The following is a 26213-nucleotide window of genomic DNA, read 5'->3' as shown; positions in this document are numbered from 1 at the left end:
AGTAGGGAGAGTGGGGGGGTCATCATAACACCATGTATTTTCCAACCCCTTCCCTGGTTCGCCCAGCTGCCTTCCCCTAATATGGAGCGTACTCCATTTAAATTCTGCCCCTCTTATAATAAGAAATACGTGTGTCGATAAGCACAGGGCGTGCAACCTTTCCTTAAATAGAGACCACGACGATACTCATTGTCGGGCTTGTAAGCTGCTCCGACCCAAGATCCTCAAGGACAGGTGGACAAAACGTTGGGCCCATCACGCCATGCAGGCCGAGGCCGCCGTGGATGAATGGGCACCCAGCGAAGGCAGCAACGCTGTCCTTTTGTATGGCGAGGGTGACGGTGAACCTCGCCGTTCCACAGTGCCAGCATCCGACCCTGATAGACAGGCCGGCGGTCCTGTTATGGGCAAGACACCCAGCGGCAAGGGCACCACACTCCCACACACTAAATTCACTCCCTACGGTAATGCGTCTGAAATCGCACACCGAGAGTCGGCGGCGAAGGTCAAATCTTCAGATTCACGGTCCTCTGAGCGCCCAGAGCGGCCGTCTCATGACAAGCCCGTAAAGACAAAAGATGCTGGACTCAAAACTCCCTCGCCAGGCCTTGCGCCGTTCGAGAGACTCCGCCGAGCACGTTCCCATAGTCGAAATTCGACCTACATCCGGGGAAAAGGGCAAAAAGTCAGAAATGTCCGGTTCTATTGAAAAACAGACCCCCAGGGTCCCTACTTCAACCCCTAGCTCTAAAAAATCTTCCAAGAGCAGGGATCATAAGGACAACTCCAGTCCCTCTCATAAAGCCAGGGACACAGGGGACAGAAGGGACAAGCCTAGGGAACAGTCTACTACCCCAGAACCTGATAGTATCCCTGTTCAAAATATTACAGAAGAGCCTGACCAGCCTGATCCTATCAATCTGGATGAAGAAGAGGTAGATAGTGGGCTCCCTACTCCCTCTACCTCTTCCCCTACCTACCCGGGGATTATCCCCAGTTCAGCTACATGGACTGCACAAGAGATAGATCGGGTTATGGGACGCATGGCATGCCTTGCGATTTTTTTACGAAGAACACCCACATGCTCTGCAAAGTCTGGCAAACACTCCGCCTACTGCCCGGGTGTCTAGCTCTAGGACACCACATGTGCCCGCTCAGTCTAAATTGTCTGCTCTACCACCAAGAAAAGGTCTCTCCCCACAGGGACAACCTCTATGATAATGATGAGGGTTACAACATTGGTGGAGAAGATGATCAAGACGACACTGAGTTGGTAGTCTTTGCAATGGACTCTCCAGTCACGCAGGACCCTCCCAAACCCGACTCACCAATTGACAACCAGCCCCTATTCAATGACATACTACTAAGGGCTGCTGAACATTTTGGGATTGAAACTCAGGAAATCCAACAGGATAAGGATTTCGCCGAAAATATCTTGGCCGACAAGAGACCAGCTACCCAGTTTATCCCACTACTCAAGTCAGTCCAAGGAAGGATTCAGCTTTCTTTAGAGATGCCGAATCAGACCAGGGCGGTAAACCCAAGAATTGAAAAGCTCTTTCGCCCAGCGCCTTCCGACCCTTTGTACATACGTGTCAAGCTTCGACCAGAACCTACACCACCACTACACTATATCTCCTACACACCATCATTCAACTAGAACACAGCTATACTATGACACATTCGGTCTAGCTGTTCTCATACTAACATGACCCCACGAACATCTCATCATTCTAATAAAACACAGCTAGCTGAGCACATACCGGCTAGCTTAGGCATCTCCTCAGGCTTAACGCAACCAGAACTCAGTCTGGGTGTGCACCCTCCAGACTGAACACATCCAACTGATTTCCTCAGCACCACACCTACAGCTAAGAAGCAGCTATCATGCAACAACCACACCAGCTGCACACAAATCCAGTGCGCCCACGCACCATACGACACTCTCTCTACTGACTTGAACTACAGTTCCCGAGGGCGTTCAACCTACCAGCGCTTTGAGATCATACCAGTGATACATAAGGTGCTATATAAATGCCAAGTAACATAACATAACACGGAAGAGAGCAGGTATCCCTTTGGCTTCATCCGAAGCTCCTCCGGATAAAGAGAGCAAAAAACTGTATACAGTCGGAAGGAAGATAGCATCTTCCGCAGCGTACTAGGCACGAATAGCTAACAACTCCACCTTACTAGCTAGGTACGACTGGGATGAGGTTACGGCCCGTGCTGGGTCAGCGCCAGAATCACTTAAGGCTACCTTCTGGCAGCCGAAGGCAGAGCAACAGCCGGAGTCCTCCTAAAGAACAACTTTGATGCAGCGGATCACGCAGGACGTGTTATCGCTGAAGCCACCATCCTGAAACGCCACACCTGGCTTAGGCAGTCGGGGTTTAAACTAGAAACACAAGCCACCTTACTCAACATGCCCATTGAGCTGAATGTGTTGTTTGGTAAGGCGGTTAATGACGCTCTAAAGTCCGCCAAGGACGAATATGAGACACTCAAATCCCTTGGCCAACTGACAAACAACCCAACCAAATGGGTGGTAATAATTTTCGGCGTTTTCGTGGGTAAAACGAGCAAAGAGGCTCCGGATACAATCAAAGCCAAGGTTCTTCGTGGAACACTAATCAACAGGCGTCGCAGTGCTATCCCAGGGGTCAGCGCAGGGGCCGCAGAAGAGGGAGAGGTTGCCCCACCAGAGGTGGAGGAACACCTTCCAAACAATGACGCCCCGCTACGGGTCCCTTCCCATCCTTCCCCACTCGGGGGATGAATATCTCATTTCACCCACGTATGGGAGGGGATAACATCAGACAAGTGGGTGTTGTCAACGGTAACAGGAGGTTATTGTATAGAACTACAAGGAAGACCATCAAACCTCCCCCGCGACAGAAAAGACCATCACAGGAAGAACTCATTTTGGTGGAGGAAGTCGAGGCCCTACTTCTCAAGGACGCCATAGAGATTGTGCCATACAAAGAGGTAAACAAGGGTATTTATTCAACATACTTCCTTGTTCCAAAGAAAGATCTGACCATGCGCCCATTACTAGACCTGGGCCCTGCAAACAAGTTTGTCAAGCCACAAACACTTAGCATGACAACGTTGCATGAAGTAATTCCTGTTAAAACAGGGGGATTACATGGCAACATTGGATGTGAAAGATGCTTATTTTCATATTTCAATGTTCCCTGCGATTCAAAGTAGCAGACCAGCACTACCAGTTCAAAGTGCTGCCCTTCGGGATAGCCTCAGCTCCAAGGGTATTCACCAAGGTACTGGCAGTGGTGGCAGCGCACCTGCGCAGGGAGTCAATCCCAGTGTACCCTTACCTGGACGACTGCTGATGACGGCAGAAACCTTCCAACTTTGCAAGCTAAACACGCAAATAACAATAGACTTTTTTTCCAATTGGGCTTCTCAATAAACGAGAAAAAGTTGAGTCTGGTACCAGACAGATCGAAACAGTTCCTAGGAGCGGTATTAGATACAAATACAGGCTTAACCTTCCCATCCATGGAAAGAGTACAAAACATGCTTCGGCAAATACCCCAGCATCAAGCCGGTCTCCGGATAAGCGAACGCAAAGCAATGCGTCTGCTAGGTATGATGGCATCGTGCATTTACCTGGTCCCCCATGCGCACCTGCGACCAATGCAGGAATGGTTGGCAAAACAATGGTCACAGGCAAGTGGTCAGTGGGACGATCTAATGATTGTTTCGCCTACACTAGTTCAGAACTTATGCTGGTTGTTAAGGGAAAATCTGCTCAAAGGGAAGCCCTTCCACAAACCGGAACTACAAGCGGTCGTTACAACAGACGCGTCACTTTCCGGGTTGGGGGCCCACTACCTTCACCACAAGGCCTGTGGTCACAAGTGACTGAACAGTAACACATCAATCTACTGGAATTATTGGCAGTTTTCAAGGCACTACAAGCCTTCGAAAACTACCTGACAAACCAGTCAGTACAAGTCCTAACAGACAGCACCACTGCAATGTTCTATATCAACAAGCAGGGAGGCACACACTCAGTCCAAACTGGCTCAGAAATTATGGAAGTGTGTACTCAGACGAGGGATGTCCCTGTCCTCCCAACATGTTCCAGGAGTACTTCACACTCTAGATGACTCTCTCAGCAGAGATCCTCTGCCAGAAGAACACGAGTGGCAATTACACACGGACGTGGTAAACCACATCTTCGCTCTTTGGGGCAACCCCTCTCTAGACTTGTTCGCTACAAGAGAAAACAAGTATGCCCAGACTTCGCGTACAGGTTCCCCCAACCAGACTCCAAGGGGAACGCCCTATGGATGAGCTGGTCAGGAAATGTGCTTACGCTTCCCCCCCCCCCCCGATCCCCCCCGACTCCATTAATCAGCAGAATAGTGAACAAGCTACACAAGGATCAGTTGACACTCATCCGAGTTGCTCCTATGTGGGCGAGACAACCGTGGTATCCACATCTGCACAAGCTGGCGATGTGCGATCCCATCAAGCTCCCGTACCCGGTCAACCTATTGACTCAGCGCGGGGGAACAACGATACACCCACAACCGCACTCTTTGAACCTAGCAGCATGGCTCCTGAAGTCATAGAGTTCGGTCACCTTAATCTTCCACAACGGTCTAGGGTGATCCTGAAAGAAGCACGGAAACCAAATACCAGATACTGTTATTTCCACAAGTGGAAGAGATTCATCATTCGGTGCCAATCTAAGCAGATCAACCCTATAGAATGTACTCAATCACACATTCTAACTTATATGCTCCACTTGTTGAATTCATATTTGGTCTTTAATTCTTTAAAAGTCCCCCTAGCAGCTTTATCAGCCTATACCACTTCTCAAAGTAAAGTCTCATGGTGGAAAATGCCAGTCATTAACACATTCATTGAGGGAGTAAAAAGACTACACCCCCCAATCTGTAATCCCCCGCCTGGTTGGGACCTAAATGCCTTTGCATCAAGCTACACTTAAACACATTACCTACAAGACTGCCTTCTTAGTGGCTATTAACTCCATAAGAAGAGTCCGCGAACTGCAAGCCTTGTCAGTGCAGGACCCTTTCTTTATCATCCATAAAGACAAATTGGTTTTACGGACTCACCCTAGGTTCTCCCCTAAATTTGTTTCCAAGTTCCTCGTAAACCAGTCAATTGAGCTTCTGGCTTTCTTTCAGAAACCAACTAGCTCAGCTGAGGTCAAACTCCACACATTAGATGTAAGGAGGGCGGTTCTCTACTATTTAGACCAGACCAAAACGCTTAGGTAGACTGATCAACTGTTTGTCTCCATGGCTACAGGCAGACAAGGAGATCGTGTTTCCAAGAGAGCCATCTCCAAATGGATGGCCAAATGTATACAGTTATGCTATTCCCTATCAGAAAAGACACTGCCTTCTACACCAAGAGCCCACTCCACATGGGGGTACTGGAGCTACTCTAGCCTTTATTGCAAATGTCTCTTTAGACAGCATTTGCAAAGCAGCTACATGGAGCTCAGTTCACACCTTTACTCAGCAGTACTGCATTGACACACACTCCAAGACAGATACTCAGGTGGGACAAGTGGTTCTGAAACATCTATGTGCCGCTACTCCTTCTCACAACCCACCACCTTCTCATAACACTGCTCGCTAATTTTGGCATAGCGTGTGATCTAAGCAGTTTTCACAAGCATCAGAAGGAATACATTACTCACCATAATCACATTTCTGGTGCTTGTATCTGCTTAGAAACACATGCGCCCACCCTTCCTTCCCCTGGAGAAGGTGCATAGATGTTATATGAGCTACTATATACATATATCTGCTTGGAAATGCTGTACTCCCGCTACTCCTTATGCTACCTCATGTCAGAAAAAATACAATCTGACGGACCTACACATGTGAGGGTTCATGGGGATAGGGATAGTATTTCTGGCACGCCCTATTCGACGTCCATTTTCGAGTTTGGAAAACAACTGTAATACTCTGCAGCTTCCACTAGATGTTGGCCTATGCATAGCATGTGAATCCAAGCAGATACAAGCACCAGAAATACGATTATGGTGAGTAATATATTTCTTATTAAACCTGCCCTCGGGTAAATGTTCCCTTATCTACAGTTAACTTTGAATTTTCTTTCTGCACAATTCTTTCACGATCCAGGTTAATTGTAGCATGATACACAAGCATTACCCCTCTCTATTTTACCCAATAGTTTATTTCTCTGTTTATCCCTTGCTTCCCTCCCCCCTTCTTCCACTCTCTGTCTCCTGTTACTTTTCCTTGTAAACTACGGTCTGGAAAACCCTGGTGGGGGCATAATACGCACCCTTTAAATGTGCCTGCGCTCTCACTGCTACGGTGATGATTAGAGATTATGCACACTTTGCAACGTATTGTGACCCAAGTAATGGGCCAACTTGTGTGCTGTCAAGTGTTTGTCATTTATTTCTGGTATTATAATAAATGGTTATAATAAATGGTTAATATAAATGTCTATTTTTATAAAATAGTATTCCCAATTTTTGGGCCTACGACATTGGTCTGCATCTGACCACCTCATCAGTGTGTCATACATAGTATGATCGCAGGGGCGTGAGCTACCACTTGACACAAAAGGCAATCTTTAATGGCAGATACGTTATTGAATGGTATCTTTTGGGGGGGTAACATAGACTGGCGTTCATATGAATGGGTATAGGGTTCACTCTTCTCCACTGTTTCCTAAATACTATACCAATTGTTATCATTACTTCTATTAAATGTTTTGTATTGTATAGGTTATTGCGTTTTAATTATTCGGCAGATGCCTGGTATCTGAAGGTGTTTTTCTTTTTTTTTTTGTTTGCTTTATTCTGTGAAGTCTGGTATCAAGTGTTTGGCTTGCCAATTAACTCACAAGATCAACTTAATTTTTTTAAGGTTTTGACAGAGGGAAGGATGACGTTTTACAAAGTAAAGAGGATTCAACGCAATCCATGTCCAAAAGCAAGGTAATACCCTCTGCATGCACTGTTGGTTTTCATGTACTGATGTCTTGATTTTCAAATCATTGTTTTGTACATGTGTACGGCATTTACTGTACTCAGAGAGTAAGACTTATCAAACTGTTTGGTTAATGTGTCTCAGTTTGTAATCACAATTATAACTTACAATTATGTTTCCAAATGTAGCAGGGTTTTGTGAATGTCCAACATTTGCAGCTAAGTTAGCTTGGTCAACAGCTTCAGGATGTTTGTGAAGCCCATAAATACCAACAAGCAAAGATGTTGTCCATGAAAATCCAAAATGTTCTTTTTTTGAAAATCTTGTGTACTACTATATTTGACGTGGCTTTCTACAAAGATAGGAAGGATAAACCATAGATTCACTGAACACAATGCATTATTAAGTACTCATTTTTTCCAGCCATGATTTGGCAGCTTGCTCAAAGCCTCAGCAGACTGGGAACGCTTTTATGGTGCTGGAGGATTTGCTTGTCTGGTATGTTTCAATGGCAAATCATTCCCTTGCATGAGCATGTGCCTTTGTGCAATGTGTATTGCAACTCTTCCATTCAACCAGAAATGCTGTATTATTTGTATAGTTTTAAATAGCTTTTGTTAAATTCCATGACAGTAATGCAGGGCATGTGATAATGAATATCCCAAGATTCAGGAAAGACTGCTTGTAGTGAGGGAGACTTGCTACCCAATAACTTGTCCCCTCAAATTCTCTACCTCAGCCGCTGAAAGCAGAGGAAAACCATGCCAAGTTCCTACATGACTTGAAAGTGATAGTCTTTAAACATGTCTGTTATTTAGAGTGTGGTTATTTGCTGATATTCCCGGTTGCAGTATACTCTGATTATGCAATTGATCTCCCATTCAGATAATTTCAGTCAATTTATCTCATAAATATTAACTGTTGAAATCCAGCTAACCAACTGGATTAGATTCAATGGTTGCCAATGAGTCCCCAGGCTTTACAGCTGGAAAGGATCATCTGCCAACTAGTGGTTGGTCCGGAATATTATAAGTTGTTTACTGCAAAGAAAAACATCTGCATTTACAAGGCCATTTCCTGTCATATTATTGCTATACTAGTTACCCACAACATTCTTCTGAGTTGATGCCCTGTTTCATTTCTACCATTTGTTCGATCGCAGTAGTGGAAGTGCAAAAAGAAACATGACACCAGCAAACACAACACGACACAAGCTGCAGGAATATCACTTCCAAGCAGGCATTGTAAGGTCACTAGATCTGGTGGTAGGATCAGGTCATATAAAGAATGACTTCTAACAATCCTTTCAATGTATGGCCCTGGTACCCACCGTACTAATTGAGAAATATCCTTTTATGCCCTAAATGCAATACAAAGTGTCACCAACAACGTAATGCAGCCTATGCAATGGAGACTGCAAAGCAGCTACCTCCTAAGGAGGTGTCCAAGAGATAGTTGAGATAGTCACATGGGAGTGCAAGGTATCCGGGTGGGAAGTATCGGGCAGTTTGACGTCCGGCCCACTCCAAAATCAGGCAGCAAGGCTTCACACACTAATACCCCTACCGATTACTAGAGCGCCTATGTAGTATTGCTGAAAAGATTATCTACACACTTTGCATTCATATACAGGAGGAACAGGAATTTTGAACTTTGAGGCGTAACCCTTGATGATCCCAGGCCAATAGCCCAATTAATTCCTATAATGAACTTGCAAAAAAGGATCAAACTATGCAGGGTGCAGCAGCCGCCAAATCGGTCAGCATAGGGAAACACAATACAAAAACCATTACACCCGGATCCCTTTTTACGTGAAAGGACAGCTTCTTTTGGATTCTCTCGTGGTATCTATTCAGAAAACTATTGAACACCAGTGCCCATGACTGACACTGCAGTAGACAAGTAGAGCATGCATTCAATGCTATAAAAGCTGCATCGCTAATGCTACAATGTTATTCAGTAAGCATGACGGGGCCAAGTGGGATGACCTACAATCCCTCTTTAAGAAAATCCCCAAGGGTGTTGTAACTTGAGCCCATTTTATACTTTAGGTACAAGAGCTGGCCCCAAAAGAAGGCATTAAAAGCAGCCTACATGCAATAGAGACTGATGGACAATTGACCGTAGACATTGCTGTTCAGAAGTTCTTTGAGTAACACCATTTAGGCCTGAAACGCAGCTAATTCTTAGCAATATGCCAATAGGTGGGGAAAATCTGTTTGTCAAAGCGGTTGATGGCTTTCCACTTCTCTTTCCAGCATGTGCATGCCACATATGGCTCCTCATGGCTGCAAAGACAAAAGGGTTACACTGAACCCCACTAAAAGGGTCAATATTGGTGGCAAAGCAGAGGTCGTAAAAGAGGTGTTCACGGCCCAAAGCAGGGACTCAATCCATCTGGTGCCCTCCCAGTTAACCTCTGTTAGAGGAGGGTTACAATAGTTACAAATGGGAGGCAAAGCCCATGGGCCAGCGCATCTTGGACACAGTATGGCATAGGTACTTAGTAAAAATCCTTATTCCCCATCCAATATTCTACCAAGGCCGTCAAACATGTGACTCCATGACAAGGAGTAATCCCACTGGTGAAACAAGGAGGCTTCTTGGCAGTTCTGTATATGAAAGATGCATACTTTGTTTCCATGTATTCAAAGTGCGGAAGATACCTTCAGTTCTAGATAGGTGCCTTAAGCTACCAGTACTTCCTTTCGGGATAATGTAGTGTGATAAATCCGATGGTTGTATTGGTACTTTTACGGCTGTGACCACCTCCCATATGGCCAGGGGACGACAGCCGCTACGTCATCCTGACCCTGGGGGCAGTTATTTGCGGGAGTATCACATGGTGAGAGACAACCTCCTGGAGAGGGTGGTGGTGGTGGTATCATTGTGGGAGACATGGTATCCCCCTTTCCTTTCTGAAGATACATGTCCGACTCCCCATGCACTTATAGCCTATTGTACTACCTCCCCTTTCCAGCCATGGAGCGTAGTGAGAAGCTCTTACATTCCAAAAGCCAACTCTCAGAATCTAACCGGCCTTATACAACTGTGAAACTCTTTTCCCAATCCCACATACTCTTCTTCCAAACCTAGTTTGCCTTAAAAACCCATTGCAAACATTCATACACTGTTCTCAAGAAGGGGCTACAGGGGGCGTGGCTAATTGCTGAACGATGGAGACGTAAACCTCCATTGCTCCCGAGCCGCCGGCCAGATCCTGTACTTATTCTGCAAAAATAGCCATTGTGGAATGCCCAGAATACATCTCACAGCTGTATGAATATACGCTGGATCGATCCCTGCTAGAGTGGAGCAGAATCGGAGAGAGATTCCAAAGTACCTGTGATCCGAAAACGTGGACTCTGAGCCGCACACAGCGCCCAAGATGGCCGCCGTGGGCTTCCTGTAGGCGGAGTATGGAGGAAACTCTACATATCGTCGAGGAGCCAGCTGAGAAGGGAGGAAAGACAGACTACGCCTTTACGACCGGAGATCGCCCGCAGCTGCGGGACCCCTACCTTGCCGATGGTGAAAATTCCGTGAGGATGTCGAGGGCACACAGCACCCGCTGCCCCCCCCCTGGCGCCAGTCCGGGCCCACAACGTGGCCCTGACGCTCTGGCCCCCTGAGGCAGCGCTGCGCAGCGTGCCTCCCCTTGGCTACTGTCGACCAACGGAGAGGAGCGGGACGTTCCCGTGGAGGAGCGTGGCCAAAAAACTAGCCTCTGAGACTGGGGCGGGGGGGCACGGATAGCTCCCGTCAACACATTTCCCTTGGCGCCGTGCACACAGTGGGATACGTCACGGCCTGCTCTCCGTGGCATCGTTGCGATACGCAGCTGGAGCCAACACAGCCTGCACAGGCCTCCAGCAAGATCGCGGGCACTCCGCACTGCGTAGAGCGCCTGCAGAGCTCCCCGTGACTTGAAAACAGCAATCCCGCCGGACTGCATCAGATGACAACACGCCGGTAAGGAGAGGGGGGTGGCTGTGTGCTGGGGCCAGAGACTGAAGAGGCTAACCGGCCCCCCAGCCTTATCCGCACACTGGGGTGGACCTACTGACTTCACGGCGGCTCCCTACAGCTGCAAGCGTACCCGGCATTGTTGTCCAGGGAGGCAGCCGAATCAGCTGGGCCACTGGCGGTGGGTGATCAGTAGTGGACAGCCCCTGAACTTCATACTAGGGGTAACGAACCCTGTGAGGTGAGCGTGAGTGACCAAAACCCCGACCCTACCCCAGCCAAAGAAAAGAGCTGCAAAATAAGGAGCTCAAGTACAATACAAGCACATTGGTCCTTCCCATAAAGAACTAGATAGGATGCACTGAATAGCCAACACCAAGCATGCGCACCGAAAGTAGCAGATCGAAACCTAAATGAACAGATCTGTTCCAATAGTGTCTGTTGCAAATCACATCGAATACACACCATAACAGCTGAAGCTGCCTTCTCCCGGCTGTGAAGGACACGAATGAACCCGTCACATGCTGCAGAATTACGCACACGGCTCTGAACACCAAGACCATCACCGCCAGTGATAATCCAACACATGGGCCTGTAGCCAAAGTGGGATTGCACTGTACCCCTGAGCAAAATGAGCTGGATACTGCTATTAGAGCGAACAAAATTGCACGCCCAGAACTATCACAATCTCATGCGGAACCCTCTGGCCGATGGTCACCCCTTGAACAGGACAGGAAGGAAATACTGGAGTTCTACCCAATGTAGACCCATAAGATTCTAGTCACACGACAAGAGGACCCAGGAGTGAGTGACCCCTGCGCCTTGGAAACAGCTGCTTCTCCGTGTTGCCATTGCCTCCCCCTTCCGAACAAGGCACGCACCTCCAGTGTTGCTGTGCCAGACAAGAAAAATGGGGAAAGACAAACCGAGGAAAACCTTCACACAAAGCCGAATTGAACAATACGCAACCACACCCATGTCTCGCTCCCCTGAGCGACTGTCATCAACGGAAGCAGACGGCATGGAGGATAAGATTTCCCTCCGGGATATAATGAGCGCCATTGCCAGCTTCAGAACCTCGATGGAGAAGAAGATGGATAGTATAGGCGCGGACGTGTCCCTTCTACGGCACGAACTACAAAAACTAAACTCACGCACGGGAGAAGCGGAGGCACGGATCTCGGAGACTGAAGATAATATACGAGGGGTAAACCGTCAAATGTCCGGCATGCTAGCACGGATCAAGATCCTGAAGAGTGGACGACAGCGAGGGCAGATCTCGGCGAAACAATATTAGCATACTCGGCCTCCCTGAGAAAGCAGAAGGAGACTGCATGGAACTATTTCTTGAAGAATGGCTCATAAAAACATGCAATGCAGAGTCCTTCTGCAGGTTTTTCTCCATCGAGCTGGTCCACTGCATACCAACCGGTAAAGCTATACCCGGCGCACCGCCGCGCACGGTCATCGCAAAATTCTTAAACTACAGAGATAGGGACACTGTGTTACAACTGGCAAGATCGAAGGGGACACTCGGGTACAACGGGTCAAAGATTGCTTTCTTCCCTGACTTCACTAGAGAGGTGCAGAAAGCGCGCCAGTCCTTTGACCCACTCAAACGCCTGCAATCGATGGGAGTCAAATATGGACTAATCTTCCCTGCCCAGCTTAAAGTTTTCCACAACGGCACGAAGCATGGAATTGGGCAGAAAGACACATAGAGGGTGACTGGAGCGCTGAGGGAAGGAAGGGAAGGGAAGGGAACGCAACAGACCACATCCTGAGCGACCATCAGACATAGAACCCCAGCAGAACCCGCATTTTGAGATCCCACAGCAAGGAAACGAATAACAGGATGCAGTGCCACGCAAGAAAAGGAAATCGATGTATGTGAAAGCAAGGAAGCGTAAGCTCTGCACTGCAATCCGAACCACAAGGCATATCAAGGCTGGCAGCCAAGCAGCAACCACCCCCCAAACGACAAAGCGAACTCAAAGTACCAAACGTAGGTGCTATACTGCCCAGCCCTAAGCTGTATCCAGTTTGTGGAGTCTAGCTGAGAAGGAGCGGTCACATGAGAGCTAAGGTTTAACTGTTTATAAGTTTATGTTGGGCCGACAGATGCTTCAGTTGTGGGTGAAGTGTGGGAAGGGGGGAGTTGGGAATATTGTTTTCATTCAATGTTTAGCATACAATGCAACTATGAGCTTACTAAGGGTGACAACTGCCGTAATACAGCATGCTCTGTTGACGTCGGCACAAAGACAACCTATGGAGCACACCCGGGAATCTAACAGCCAGACTTCTGATGGCACCTGAGATGGCTTCACACAACAAGCGCCTAACAATCCTTACATGGAATGTGAATGGGCTGGGATCCAGCATCAAAAGAAGGCTGGTACTGCAACACATAAACAGGCACTCCCCAGACATAGCCCTCCTAACAGAAACACATCTGGCAGGAACCACGTGCAAACTATTCCAGAGATCCAACTACCGCACAGCGGTACATGCAGGATTTTCCATGGGGGCGAGAGGATTGCTAATCCTGATGCACAAAAGGCTACCACTGGAGATTAAACACATAATACAATACAGGAGTGGTCGCTATGTGCAAATTCAAGCAATGCTTTGGAACCGAACCCTGGCAATATACTCTCCACCAGCCCTCCTCAATTCTCTACTGGCCGACATTACCCCCATCTTGACATCAAGTATAGCAGACACATGTGTGATAGGAGGAGGCTTTAACGAAGTAATGGACAATGCCTTAGATGGCACGCACCTGAGCACCAGAAACGCTGCCACCATCACCAAACTAGCCGCCTTTGCGTCCGCACTGGGGCTCCGGGATGCGTGGCGTGACCTACATGAGGAGAAAGGTGAATATTGCTTCCGCTCAGCACATGCCTCAATGTCCAGAATAGACTATTTCTTCCTACCAAATCAGAATAGCCACAAGGCCCGCAGCGCATCCTTCCTCCCACGAGGCATATCTGACCACTCTCCACTATTACTTGAACTAGAGAGAGAGGCCGCATCCCCCCCACTTGGAGACTTAACTCCTACTATCTAGAGTTTCCAGATCTACAAGAGAAAATAGAGGCAGCCACCTCCATCTACTTCGACCTCAACACAGGCTCCTGGATGACCCCACTATGCTATGGGAAGCATACAAACCAGTCCTGAGAGGTGAGATCATCTCGTGGATATCAGCCAAGACAAAAGCACAACGTGAACTGATCATAGAAGCTGAAAGATAAGTTGTGGACAAAGAAACTGAGCACATCAACAGTGACACCCCACAAACAAGCAGAGCCCTAGTGCTAGCAAAGAAAAAGCTACATAACCCATCTCTAGATTGCACCCAAAAAGCACATGGTGCCATGAAAGCACGTCTATACGAAACAGGGGAAAAGGCTGGCAAGCTGCTTGCCTGGCTGGAAAGACGAGACGAGGGACAGCAGAAGGTAAAGAACATTAGGACAAGAGAGGCGGAGATAGTCTCCTCCGATGCACAAATAGCAGAACATTTTGCTGACCTCTAGGAAGAGCTCTATGCGCCTCCCAGTGGCACGACAGACAGCTCCATACTGGATAGCACTGAGCTCCCAACACTTAGCGCGGAGCAAGCCAGCATTTAGATAACAAAATAACAGAGGAGGAAATTTCAACGGCCATCGCCCAACTTCAAGCAGGCAAGACCTCAGGCCCTAACGGCTTCCCACTCGACATTTGGAAAAAACTAAGCAATTTAGATATATCCACCCACCTCCTCAACCTGTTTGAACACTCCCTAATGGAGGGTACGCTCCCGCCAGACCTCTGCAAGGCCACAATAATAGTGATCCCCAAAAAAGGCAAACCCCCAGACGAATGCAGCTCCTACAGGCCCATATCACTAATCGACAGCAAGGCGAAAATACTGGCCAAAATACTAGCAAATAGACTCCAAACAGTCATCACAGTACTCATCCATCCGGACCAATGCAGCTTTATGCCTCAAAGATCAACAAGAATGAATATTCGCAGGCTACATTTGGCACTGGAGAGAGCACCCGTTCTACAGCAGTCATTGGCACTGTTAGCCATGGATTTCGAAAAAGCATTTGATTCAGTGTATTGGGAGGCTCTATGGGTAATCATGAGGACGATGAATTTCGGTGAACCATTCATACAATGGGTCCAGCTTCTTTACAACGACCCGTTGGCTGAGGTGAGAGTGAACGGGTGGCCCTTGCGCAACATCCAGCTTGGGAAAGGCACCAGGCAAGGATGCCCCCTCTCGGCAATGCTGTTCGCACTGATAATTGAGCCATTAGCGGTCATTTTCCGGGAGTCAGCCACATGGACAGGTTTTCGGTGGAGCCCAGTTTGGGAGGACAACATATCCCTATACGCCGATGATCTCTTGGTATACCTAGGTGATCCGCCAGTCTCCTGCCCTATAGTCACTGAAATACTAACAAAATACAGAGCCTTCTGCGGCCTCAAGGTGAACTGGGCCAAATCCGTGCTTTTCCCGGTAAAAGGAGTAGACTGTATACCGCCACCTGGCTCCCCATACCAAATAGATCTCACACAGTTCCGTTACCTAGGCATAATAATCACAAATAGACTAGATAGCTATGTGTCCCAAAATCTACACCCACTAGTTAAGAAGTTTGCGCAAGATGTGGTCCACTGGGAGGCATTACCGCTAACACTATTTGGCAGAGCAGCGCTATTCAAGATGCTTGCCCTACCCCGGTTCTTGTACATCCTCCAAAACGCCCTTCTCCACATTCCCACGGCAGAATTCCGTAAAATAGATAGAATAACACGTAAACTATTATGGCGAGGGAAACACCCAAGGATAGCTCTCAAAACCCTCCAACGCTCAGTCTGGGAAGGGGGGAATAGGACTTCCAAACATCCAAGTCTACTACTGGGCGACCCAAATGGCGACGGTGAATGACATACTTCATGGCAACCCGCAGCTTCCACATATACAAGCTGAAATAGCTGCCCGGCTGGACATTTCCCCGATTGAAAGCCTCCACGGCAAAAAGAACCACCCTCCCAATCACTCGATAATAGCGCACACAGCCCAAATATGGAAAGAAACACACAAACACATCGGCTGGGCCAATAGTCACTCCAGTCCAGCCCATCTGGAACAACGCCCACCTCACAAGCCTCAGTAAACTCCCCAAATGGCCTAGCTGGTCAGCAGCCGGCATACAAACCATACAGCAAATATATGTGAACAACCGAATCATGCCATTTGCCGAGATCTCAGACACAAACGGTCTTCCGGCCACTGAAAGGTACCATTATACACAGCTGCAACATGCATTCACGGAACAAAGGGACCAGTTGTCAGACATGCTGGAATGCACACCAATAGAAAGAAACATAGTCGTAGATAGTGTGAAATGCAAGGTCACATCCACCATTTATAATGCCATCTCCTCGTTTGCCACGACTGAGCTATCGAGCTTGAAGTTGAAATGGGAAAGAAACGTTGGCCCTATACCACCGGAAGATTGGATCTCGACCCTGATGTACCCCAGAGACACTGCAATCTCAGCTAGAATCAGACTCATCCAGCTGAAAATACTTCACAGAATATACTACCCCCGCATTGCATTGTACAACTGGGGCAAAGGGACCGACCCCAAATGTTTACGCTGTAAACAAGAAGGGACCTTCTACCACATCCTATGGCAATGTACGCAGATACAACACTTTTGGCGTAAATGCAGTGAAAGACTCAAGTGTTTTGGGCCGAATAATTTCAACTGACCCCAAACTCCTCCTCCTGGGAATTGAAGAGGAAGGGGAAATGTCACGCTTCGAAAAGCTGATGCTCTCAACTGCCACTGGAATTGCCAAAAGAAACATTGCACAACTGTGGGGCTCCGAAACAACTCCACACTATGACCAATGGACAGCTGATGTAGACGCTAGCATCTTAATGGAACGACGAGTCTACCAAGCATGAGGCTGCACGGGTAAGGGAGATAAAATATGGGGGAAATGGGAGATAACGCCATAACATACGCACAGTACAAACCACTGTACTCCGGTGTGCAATCCTACCATCGCTCCTAAGTGCCGCACCACTACCGATCATCATCAGCACCCGTATGAACTTAGCAAGAATGTGCCAAAATTGACTTTGTACCTGAATATCTAACGCAACAGCTGTTCATAATGCTCGCCCATATGTATGCATGGTTATATTTGTATTAATGTATTGGACGTGCCCTTTCCCTTTTCTTGTATGTAAGGACAAAATTCAATAAAATGTGTTATTAAAAAAAAGAAGGGGCTACTGTTCCCACAATCCCCACGTCATTGGGATGAAGAAGAGGAGTGCAGTAATGCAGAGCACAGGGATCCACGAGCACAGGCGGTGATCTAGTTGTAGCGAGCACACACCTGTGCCAATAATAACCAAAGCAAGAAACGCAGAGAGGCTGCTGGCAGGAGCGGTTTGCTCCTCTCCTTGCAAAAGGAAGTCTGTGGAGTCAACCAGCTTAGGATCCTGAAGGGTGAAGGCTGAAGGGAGAAACTTACAAGTTTGTTAATGTATGTTGCACATATATGAGAGACACTAAAGAAACCAAAAATAAGAAACGACTTAAATTGTTCTCAAATCTAACATTGCTGCAAGTACTGGCTCCTTGTTGGGCTATACATATACCTGAGCTTCGTTAATTCCATTGGCTCGCATAGTAAGTCCCGCCTCCTGGAACTGGAAGGGCATTTAAATCACAGACCGTGCACACAGTGGCAGAGTGCTGTGGGCGAGTGGTGTCTCGCTGTCTGCGAGCTGGTTTTTTGGAGCCAGTTTGGTCTGGTCTCTGTGAGCACACAGAATTGGGGCGAAGAACCATTGCAGGCTGCGCAGTCTACGAAAGGTGAGAAGGGAAAGACATTTAGTCACCAGGGCTGATACCTCTCATCCCTGTTACTTTATTCATATCAGGCATACTTATACCTAACTGTTATCCCTCCGGTCTGATGTTGCACATACTGTATGTATCCAGTGTGCGGCTTAGTGTGTTTGGCAGCATTGGCAGCAGGTGCTGGAAGTTGGAGCCTTGGTGTGTGCAGTCTTTCCTCCTGTTTCACTGTTGGCGGAGGAGCGAACACACACATACACCATCCCAGCACGGAGCACGCCTTTGTGTGTTTGCTGTTTGGCGGATGGTGAAAGGTGGCTGGGGAAAGGGAGGAGCTGTTCTGTGTTGGAGGCGCCCCTTGAAGTGGAAATCTATTGGTCAAGTGCATGAGGGCCACTGCCACTTCGTCAGGTACGCTTTTCTTGATTGACTCTGTGCCCCGACTTTGGCTTCACCTATGGCTGCCTGCAAAAACACTGCTATGGGTTGTGTAGTGCTGTGCCCAGTAGAGGGAAATGCGCACACAGCTCATCCCAAGGCAGGATAAACCATCCTGCAACTAAGACTGCAAACAAGGGGAAGAAAGGTCCAGAGGGCTGGGGGCGAAATGCACAATGTGAAATTACTCGTTTTTTTGAGAAATCTGCTTATTCTGCGCCTAAGGGTGTGACACCTCCTCTGACCCGGGAATCCTTGCTTTTAATGAAAACCAAGGCGGAGGGAACACAAATCTGGCAGTGAGCCTTGGAAATTCACACATAATTGATGATAATGAGTCTTTACTGAACCTGTGTCTTTCTTTAAAACAAACCTCCTTGGGCCCACCCATCAATACTGCAAGTAGTGATCTGCCTACAAATATTTCTGCCTCCCCTGACCTGGAGAAATATGTATCCTCCTCAGATTATAGTAGTACGGATAGCGGAGCTGGAGAGCCTCCCTCGCCTATTGTCTCGGGGGAATCATATGCTTCCATCTCCTATCACAGCTGGCTCCATGCAGCACATAGAAGCCAAGATTGATTCATTGCTGCAATTGTGTTCCAGCTTGGCAATGGGGCAGTCTGAAATTAAAAGCATAGACTAATGATTGTTCCACAGTCGGATGCGCTGTCATATTACTTTCAACATGGTCATGACCAGTAATGTACTGATCCTATTTTGACAAACAACATGAAATTAATTAAAATATTTCTTTAATTCAATTCAAGGTCAAGTTCAAATATCTGCAAAATCTGCAGAGTCAAATGCCAACACGTGTTTGAAAGTAATATGACAGCGCATGTTCTGATAAGTGGAAAAGAGGTGTACACCTGTTCCCACGGGTGCTGCAGTCTCCCCTTTTAGGGCAACTAATTTATCGGTTTTGTTGAATCATATTAGCTCAAGCGCTTCCGCATACCTGGAACACCTCTCAGGATTAGTCTGAAATTAAAAGCAGTATGGGTCAGCTGTTTGCCCATATGACTGGGCAGGCTACCAGTTGCGCTCAACCAAATCAAGTGGTGCCCGAGGAAACCTATGGTGACCAAACGGGGAGGGGATGGGAAAATGAAAAGGCCGACCTCTATCCCCAGGGACAGCCATTTAACCCGTATGACACTGTAAACATAATTGCTTCGACAAAGGATCAATCCTTAGATGCACTATGTGTGGAACTATCTATGTTGGACAGCCCCCTCGCTCTGCGCGACAAAACTATAAAAGAAACTAGGGGGGCGTGGCTACGGTGCCATGTGAGAGGACGAGTCTGTGGAGGAGCTCCTGATGATCCTGTATGCCGCGGACGAAAACGGGCAAGAAATGCGGCGCACGGCGCTGGAAAAGTAGGAGCAGTCGTGTGAAGTTCCACCGCATGCACGTGGAACGAATCGCGACGAATGCAGCCGGCACGCAGTAGATAAAGGCAAAAACATCAGCCCGCTTCTCGCCGGATTGGGATTTAAAATGGCGGCCCATCGGAACAAAGAAACGGGTAGGCGCCGCGGAGGCTTGGCGTCCGATCGGCGCTGATGTGGATGCCGACACCGTGGGATGTGCGAGGCTAATCGTACATTAGATAGAGGCGCAGACGGGCGGAGATACCGGCATCTGTTGGGTGGATGCGAGATTGAACAATAGCAATCGGCAACCGTGAAGTGCCCCCCATGCGGAGACGGCTTGAGGCTAGTCCGGGACGCGGGCATGCTGAGCCGCCGGCGCTGCAGACGAAGAGCGCGAAGATGATCGCACACGCTGGCCAAGATACATTGTTGCAGGCGCCGACGGGATTCGGCAGTGACACGCGTTCCGCGCTTAGACCCACGCGACGTTGCAACGTTGTTGCCTCGAACTAACTTGCTCGAGCGGAGAAAAGTTAAACTCCAGGAGTCCCGGAAAACATCGCGGAGGCAGCACTACGCTGGGAATTATTTTATGGTAAAGGCAGGGAGATGCCCTTTGTGCCATCTGTTTGACTCCATCGGAGTGGGAGCCCCATAACGGAGCCCACCTACAACACGTCGGGCGGTGGTCTGTTGGCCTGCTGATAATGGGGAAGAGCAGAGGAGCCCGCAGGACAGGCCACGTAAATGCTGCAGCATAGGGGGCCGCACCAGCCCCCGGAGTACACCGCCTGAGGGGGTTGAGGCAAGGTGATACCGCATAACATTGGTTCCAAGCACGAGAAATGACCTGCACTGCAGACACTGGAAGTCACTCGCCCCGAGAAGGGTGAGAGAAGGTAGCGAAAGCTAGGACCTGCGAAGTCTATAGCGAGGGGCAGAAAATAGCTGAGCTCCGTGCAGGCAATAGGCCGCAGGCGGAGACACGCCTAGGCACATCACCAAGAAACAGTGTCGGCGGGGGAGTGGCGCACCATCCGCTTGGGTCACACAGAGCGGATCGCCCCCGGAATCTCAAGCTTGAACGATAGACTGTTGTTAACGAAATGGCCAGCAAGCCCCCGAGAGCGAAAGCTAAGCAGCCTACGCTAGATGAATACACCAGAACGCCGACTGGCCCTGAAGGAGTCAAGAGCAAGGATAAGACCCCAGTAGGTGGAATGACCGCTGTGAGTACAAATCATGAGGTCCTGGAAGCAATTGCGGACTTGAAGGCGGCCTGGGAGTCCAAGCTCCAACTGGCTGTGTCGGAATTGAAAACAGCGATGGAGCGGCAAGTTGGGGCAGTACAAGAAGATGTGAACCTCCTCAGGCAAGATGTCAGGACTCTGGCGGAGCGCACGGAGACCCTGGAAAAGGAAATGGGCCCGACCACTGCAGACTGTGCTGCACACAAAAGGGAGCTACATGCCGTGGTGCAACGATTGGGCAATTTGGAGAGCAGAGCTGATGAGGCAGAAGGGCGCGCTCGGAGAAACAATATTCGTATTGTCGGTCTGCCGGAAGGAGCCGAGGGCCACAATCCGACGGAGTACGTGGAAAATATGCTGCTGCAGGAAATCACCAGGGGGAACCTATCACAGGGATTCGCTGTGGAAAGGGCGCACAGGGCTTTGACCAGGAAGCCACCTCCGGGTAGCCCGCCCAGGCCATTGATTGCCAAGATTCTGAATTATCGGGATCGCAAACGAATCCTTGAACACTTCCGTAAGGGGGGAACAATACAACGGGGTGCGGCGAATATAACTGCTTATCCGGATTACACCCTGCGGGTGCAGCGAAGTCGCATGAACTTCGGATCGGTTAAGAGGAGATTGCGGGAGGCGGGCTACAGATATATGCTGCTCTACCCGGCTAAATTAAAGGTGTTCCACGGAAGCAGGATGCTGTTCTTTGAAACTCCAGAAGACGCCATGGGGTGGCTAGACATGCAGAGCTGCCCCCAGGAGCCGGATATCCAAAAGCAAGATGCAGTTTGACGGAACGAGCAGAGGGATGGAGTTAGCTGGATTGAGATCTGTGGGACTTGATTATAGTCATTGATGTGGCTAGGCGGCTGGCACACTTCGGCTGGTGGAAAGCATGAGCCGTGCGCATGAAGAATGCTATGTAAGGTAGGAGTCTCCCGAGACCGATCTCTCGACCCCCATTTAGAGGTTAGTTAGGTCACTGTTAGTGAGGTGACGCCCTGCTGGGTTCTCAATTGGGTAGCCAAGGGAGAGCCAAACGCGGGAATGCCTGAGATCCAGGGATGGAGCTGGGCAGTTAGTTGGGTTGGGGTGTTGGGGTGTTTAAAATACATATATGAGCCTGGTGGGCGTTCTATTACAGGGAATCTGTTTGGTGTGAGGGGGAGGGCCGGGGGGGGGAGGGGGAGCAATTGACAGACCATGGGTGATCTCAAAATATTAACTTGGAATATTAGAGGGCTCAACAGTTACCTGAAGCGCAATAAGGTTATGTTGTACTTGAGGCGACAGAAGATAGACATCGCCTTGTTGCAGGAGACACATCTCACGAAGGAGAGGTTGGAAGTGGTGAAGACGAAATGGAAAGGAATAGCGGTGGGCTCATCGTATTCTGCCTATGCAAGGGGAGTGCTTGTGTGGATAGCGCCGCATGTCCCATTTAAGATAATTGAAGAAACTGTAGATGCAGAAGGGAGGCTAGTCATAATCAAAGGGCTGTTAGAAAACAGAGAAGTATGTATAGTGAATACTTATGCCCCAAACCAAAATACGGCGGCATACTTTAAGACGTTGTGTACTAAGCTGAGTGCGGGGGTGGGGACTGCGGTGGTGTGGGGAGGGGACTTCAATTGTGTCTTGAACCCAAAAATAGATAGGTCGGACGGGGGGGCGGCTAGGCTCAGCCCAGCGGCCAAGGTGTTGCAGGGATTGCTAACAGACTTTGGCTTGGCTGATGTGTGGAGAGTGAAACACCCCGAGGGGAGACAGTATTCACACTACTCGGCTCTGCATCAGCTATACACGAGACTTGATTATATCTTTGCCACCCAGGACGTGGTTACTGAGAGTACCCACGCAGAATATAAAGCTAGGGTTCTCTCGGATCACTCGCCCCTGGTCCTCCGGTGGCAGTATTGCCCCCCCAGGGCGCGAATACCAACATGGCGCCTCCGTGCGGAGGCGCTCAAAGACTCGGTTTTCAGGGAGGATCTGAGAGAGGAGATCATTGCTTACTTTGAAATGAACACTGGCAGCGTGCAGTCAGCGGGCACTTTATGGGAGGCCTTCAAAGTGGTGATGCGAGGGGTTGCCATTGCTAAGTCAAAGGGGTTGCTAGGTGGGGTCATGGCTGAACTACAAGAGGCAGAGACTGAACTAGAGAAGAAGCTGGAGGGAGAGGAGGCAGACACGAAAGAAATATTTAGACTACAGCGGAAGTGTGCGGAATGCTGGGACAGGCTCTGTAATTTAAACTACAAAAAATACATAGAAAGGCAGAAAGGCAACATTCGGGAGGAGATAAAACGGGCCGGCTCCTGGCGTGGCTATATAAGGGCGAAGCCCCCAGATCCCCGATTCGAACTGTAACCGATGAGGAGGGTGAGACGGTGGATACTCAGGAGGGAGTAAACGGGGCATTTGCGAAATATTATACTGCCTTATATGTAGATGATGGGGAGAGCAACCAAAATGAGATTGAGGAAGTATTGGAGGACATAGGCCTGCCCAAGGTGAGTGACGAGGAAAGGGAGGAACTTGATGCACCAATCACTCTCGAGGAACTGAAAGAGACGGTGAGGCAGTTACCTACTTGTAAAGCCCCGGGGGCAGATGGGTTCCCTAGCGAATTCTATAAAATGTATCAGGAAGAGGTGCTTCCACCCATGCTAGACATGCTTAACGAGGCGTTTGAAGTGGGACGGCTGCCGGAGTCGCTTAGAGAGGCGATTATTATACCGCTCCCCAAACCCAATAAACCAGGACATAGCTGTAGCTCTTATAGGCCTCTGTCGATGTTAAATCAGGACAGTAAGATCCTCACGGCGGTCTTGGCTAATAGAATGCGGAGAGTGATTGGAAAGTTGATTCACCCTGACCAAACAGGCTATGTCCCGAGCAGAAACATCACTCACAACCATAGACGACTCCACCGAGTGGTCGAATGGGGATGTGGACAAGATAGCGAAATGGCGATTGTGACGCTGGACGCGGTCAAGGCGTTCGATTCCGTTAAGTGGCCGTGGCTGCTGGCGGCCCTGCGGGGGTATGGCATGGGGCCGGGTTACATTAAATGGGCTAGAATGCTATATAGCGAACCGCTAGCTAGGGTCCGTACGGGGGCAGTGGTGTCTGAGAGATGGCAGCTAGGCAAAGGCACTAGACAGGGATGCCCGTGGTCCCCGATGTTATACATCCTGGCCCTGGAGCCCCTAGCGATATACCTCAGGCAACAATATGAGCCGATTGGCATTGAGATAGGAGAGGAAAGGCATCTCATCTCCTTGTACGCGGATGATCTGTTGTTATATTTAATGTATCCGGAAGAGAATCTTCAGTATGTTTTGGAGGTGATGGAGCGGTACGCCAGACTGTCCGGTATAGCAGTGAACCCCCAAAAATCTAGTCTATTCCCGCTGGGGAGGTACGTGGGAAAGCCTGTGGAGAGGCTACCTGTGTTGCAGATCCCGTGGGTGGTGGGCTCCTTCCGCTATTTGGGGATAGACGTATATCACTCCGTTGAGGAGGAACACAGGCGCAACACTGAAATTGCTATAGGAAAAATTGGGAAGTGTATGAGGTTTTGGGAAAGGTTGCCCCTTACGATGATGGGCAGGGGGGCTATGCTTAAAATGATGGTCCTTCCCCGACTTTTACATTATTTCAACAATATCCCTTATATGATCCCTAGGAAGTTTTTTGCTAAATTACACAGCCTGTGCAGGGACTTTTTGTGGCATGGCACCCGACACAGAGTTGCATTATGGAAACTGCAGAACTTTTATGAGAAAGGCGGTATCAAACTGCCCAACTTCGAGGCTTATTATGTAGCGGCACAACTGCAGTACGTAGCCAGGTGGCTCTCTGATGAGGAGACCCCGGAACACAGATTGCTCGCGAGAGATTGTGCTCCTTTTTACTTGCGGGAAATAATTTGGGTGGCTAGCTCTGAGGTGAGGGGGCGCCCTAGGATGCTGTGGTTGGGATGGAGCATGTGGCGCCGAGCCTGCCGAATGATGGGGGACCCTTTCCCTTGTGTCCCGCAGGTGCCGCTGGTTGCACTGGCGAAGGGAGATGGGCAATTGAGGGTAATCATTAGGACTTATTGGGAGTCAGTGGGACTAGTCACCTTGGGAGACATCTGGCAGGAAGGGGCTATCGTGGAGTTGGGGGAGCTTGGGATGATGTCGGGACTGCATAGTGGGCAGTATGTAACTTACCACAGGATAGTACAGGAGATCCTGAGTAGATGGCCCGAAGCCAGGTTGGCGGAGGAACCGAACACCACCGTTGAGGTGATTTACGACACTGCAGAGGGGGGACATGAAGTGTCCAGGGTGTACGAGATGCTGATGATTGGTATCGGGAAGGACCTGGGACACTTGAGAACAGAATGGGAAACAGAGATGGGAGCCCCGATGGAGGATGGGATGTGGAAACGGGCTATGGGATATCATAAGAAGGTGTCGAGAAATGCCAGGTTCAAGCAACTACAGCTGTACATGACGCACAGGGCCTACATGACCCCTCGGAGAATATCAAGGTTTAGAAATGTTGGGCGCCAGGCTTGCCCTAAGTGCGACGAGGAGGATGCAGACATGATACATATGTTCTGGGCATGCCCGGTAATTGGAGCCTATTGGGGGGAAGTGGCTCTGAAGTTAGCGGGAAAAGAGATCACACTAGCAATAGACTCGGCCTGGGCCTGCCTGTTGGGGGGGTATCCCAGAACGCGGAAGTACAGACATATTGAAAAATTAAAAGACCTAGCATACGTGCTTGCGAAACTCAGGATCGCCATGGGGTGGAAGAAGTGTCACGGGCCGCGAGTGGAGGTGTGGTGGAAAGACCTGCAAAAATGGGCGGAGGCAGAAACAATTGTGTGGCAAGAAGCCAGTGGCGCTGGGGGTGAAGAGGAAACGGGTTCTCTAATGGCATGGAAACTGCTGATAGCCGAAATGTTTGGAGCCGCAGTGGCCCCAGCAGGATCTGAAAGCAGTGAAACCCTGACACATGAAACAGATATCGAAAGCAAGGAATAAACAGGCTCATATGGGGGGAGGCGGGGGGGAGTGCAGTGTTTATGTTGTTTCTGGTTTTATGTTTATTTGCTGTTTAATGTATTGTTTGATCAAAATAATAAAATTATTTAAAAAAAAAAAAAAAAAAAAACTAGTGTGAAACAGACCCTTCCTCGAATTATGAAAATTCAGAGGACTAGCCTAAATTAACCTTCAAAGGCCAGGAGGAAATCCCAGGCTTCTAAACTCCGAGAGCGTACACACTCCCATGCCCCCCATAGCCCAGC

General features: G+C 48.9%; 1 protein-coding gene across 5 annotated transcripts in view; it reads left to right on the top strand.

The window, feature by feature from the left end:
• Window positions 1-26213, top strand: part of OSBPL8 (oxysterol binding protein like 8) — a 2810514-nt gene that overhangs the window by 1276002 nt on the left and 1508299 nt on the right. For all 5 annotated transcript variants that reach the window (XM_069629380.1, XM_069629377.1, XM_069629378.1 and 2 more), the window contains one exon: window positions 6915-6985. In XM_069629380.1, coding sequence (XP_069485481.1) covers window positions 6915-6985 — 71 coding nt within the window. The remainder of the gene's footprint in view (window positions 1-6914; window positions 6986-26213) is intronic.

This window comes from Ambystoma mexicanum, chromosome 12, assembly GCF_040938575.1.
Source record: "Ambystoma mexicanum isolate Mex_15411 chromosome 12, UKY_AmexF1_1, whole genome shotgun sequence".
Taxonomy (NCBI): domain Eukaryota; kingdom Metazoa; phylum Chordata; class Amphibia; order Caudata; family Ambystomatidae; genus Ambystoma; species Ambystoma mexicanum.
This window is presented reverse-complemented; position numbering and strand designations above follow the sequence as displayed.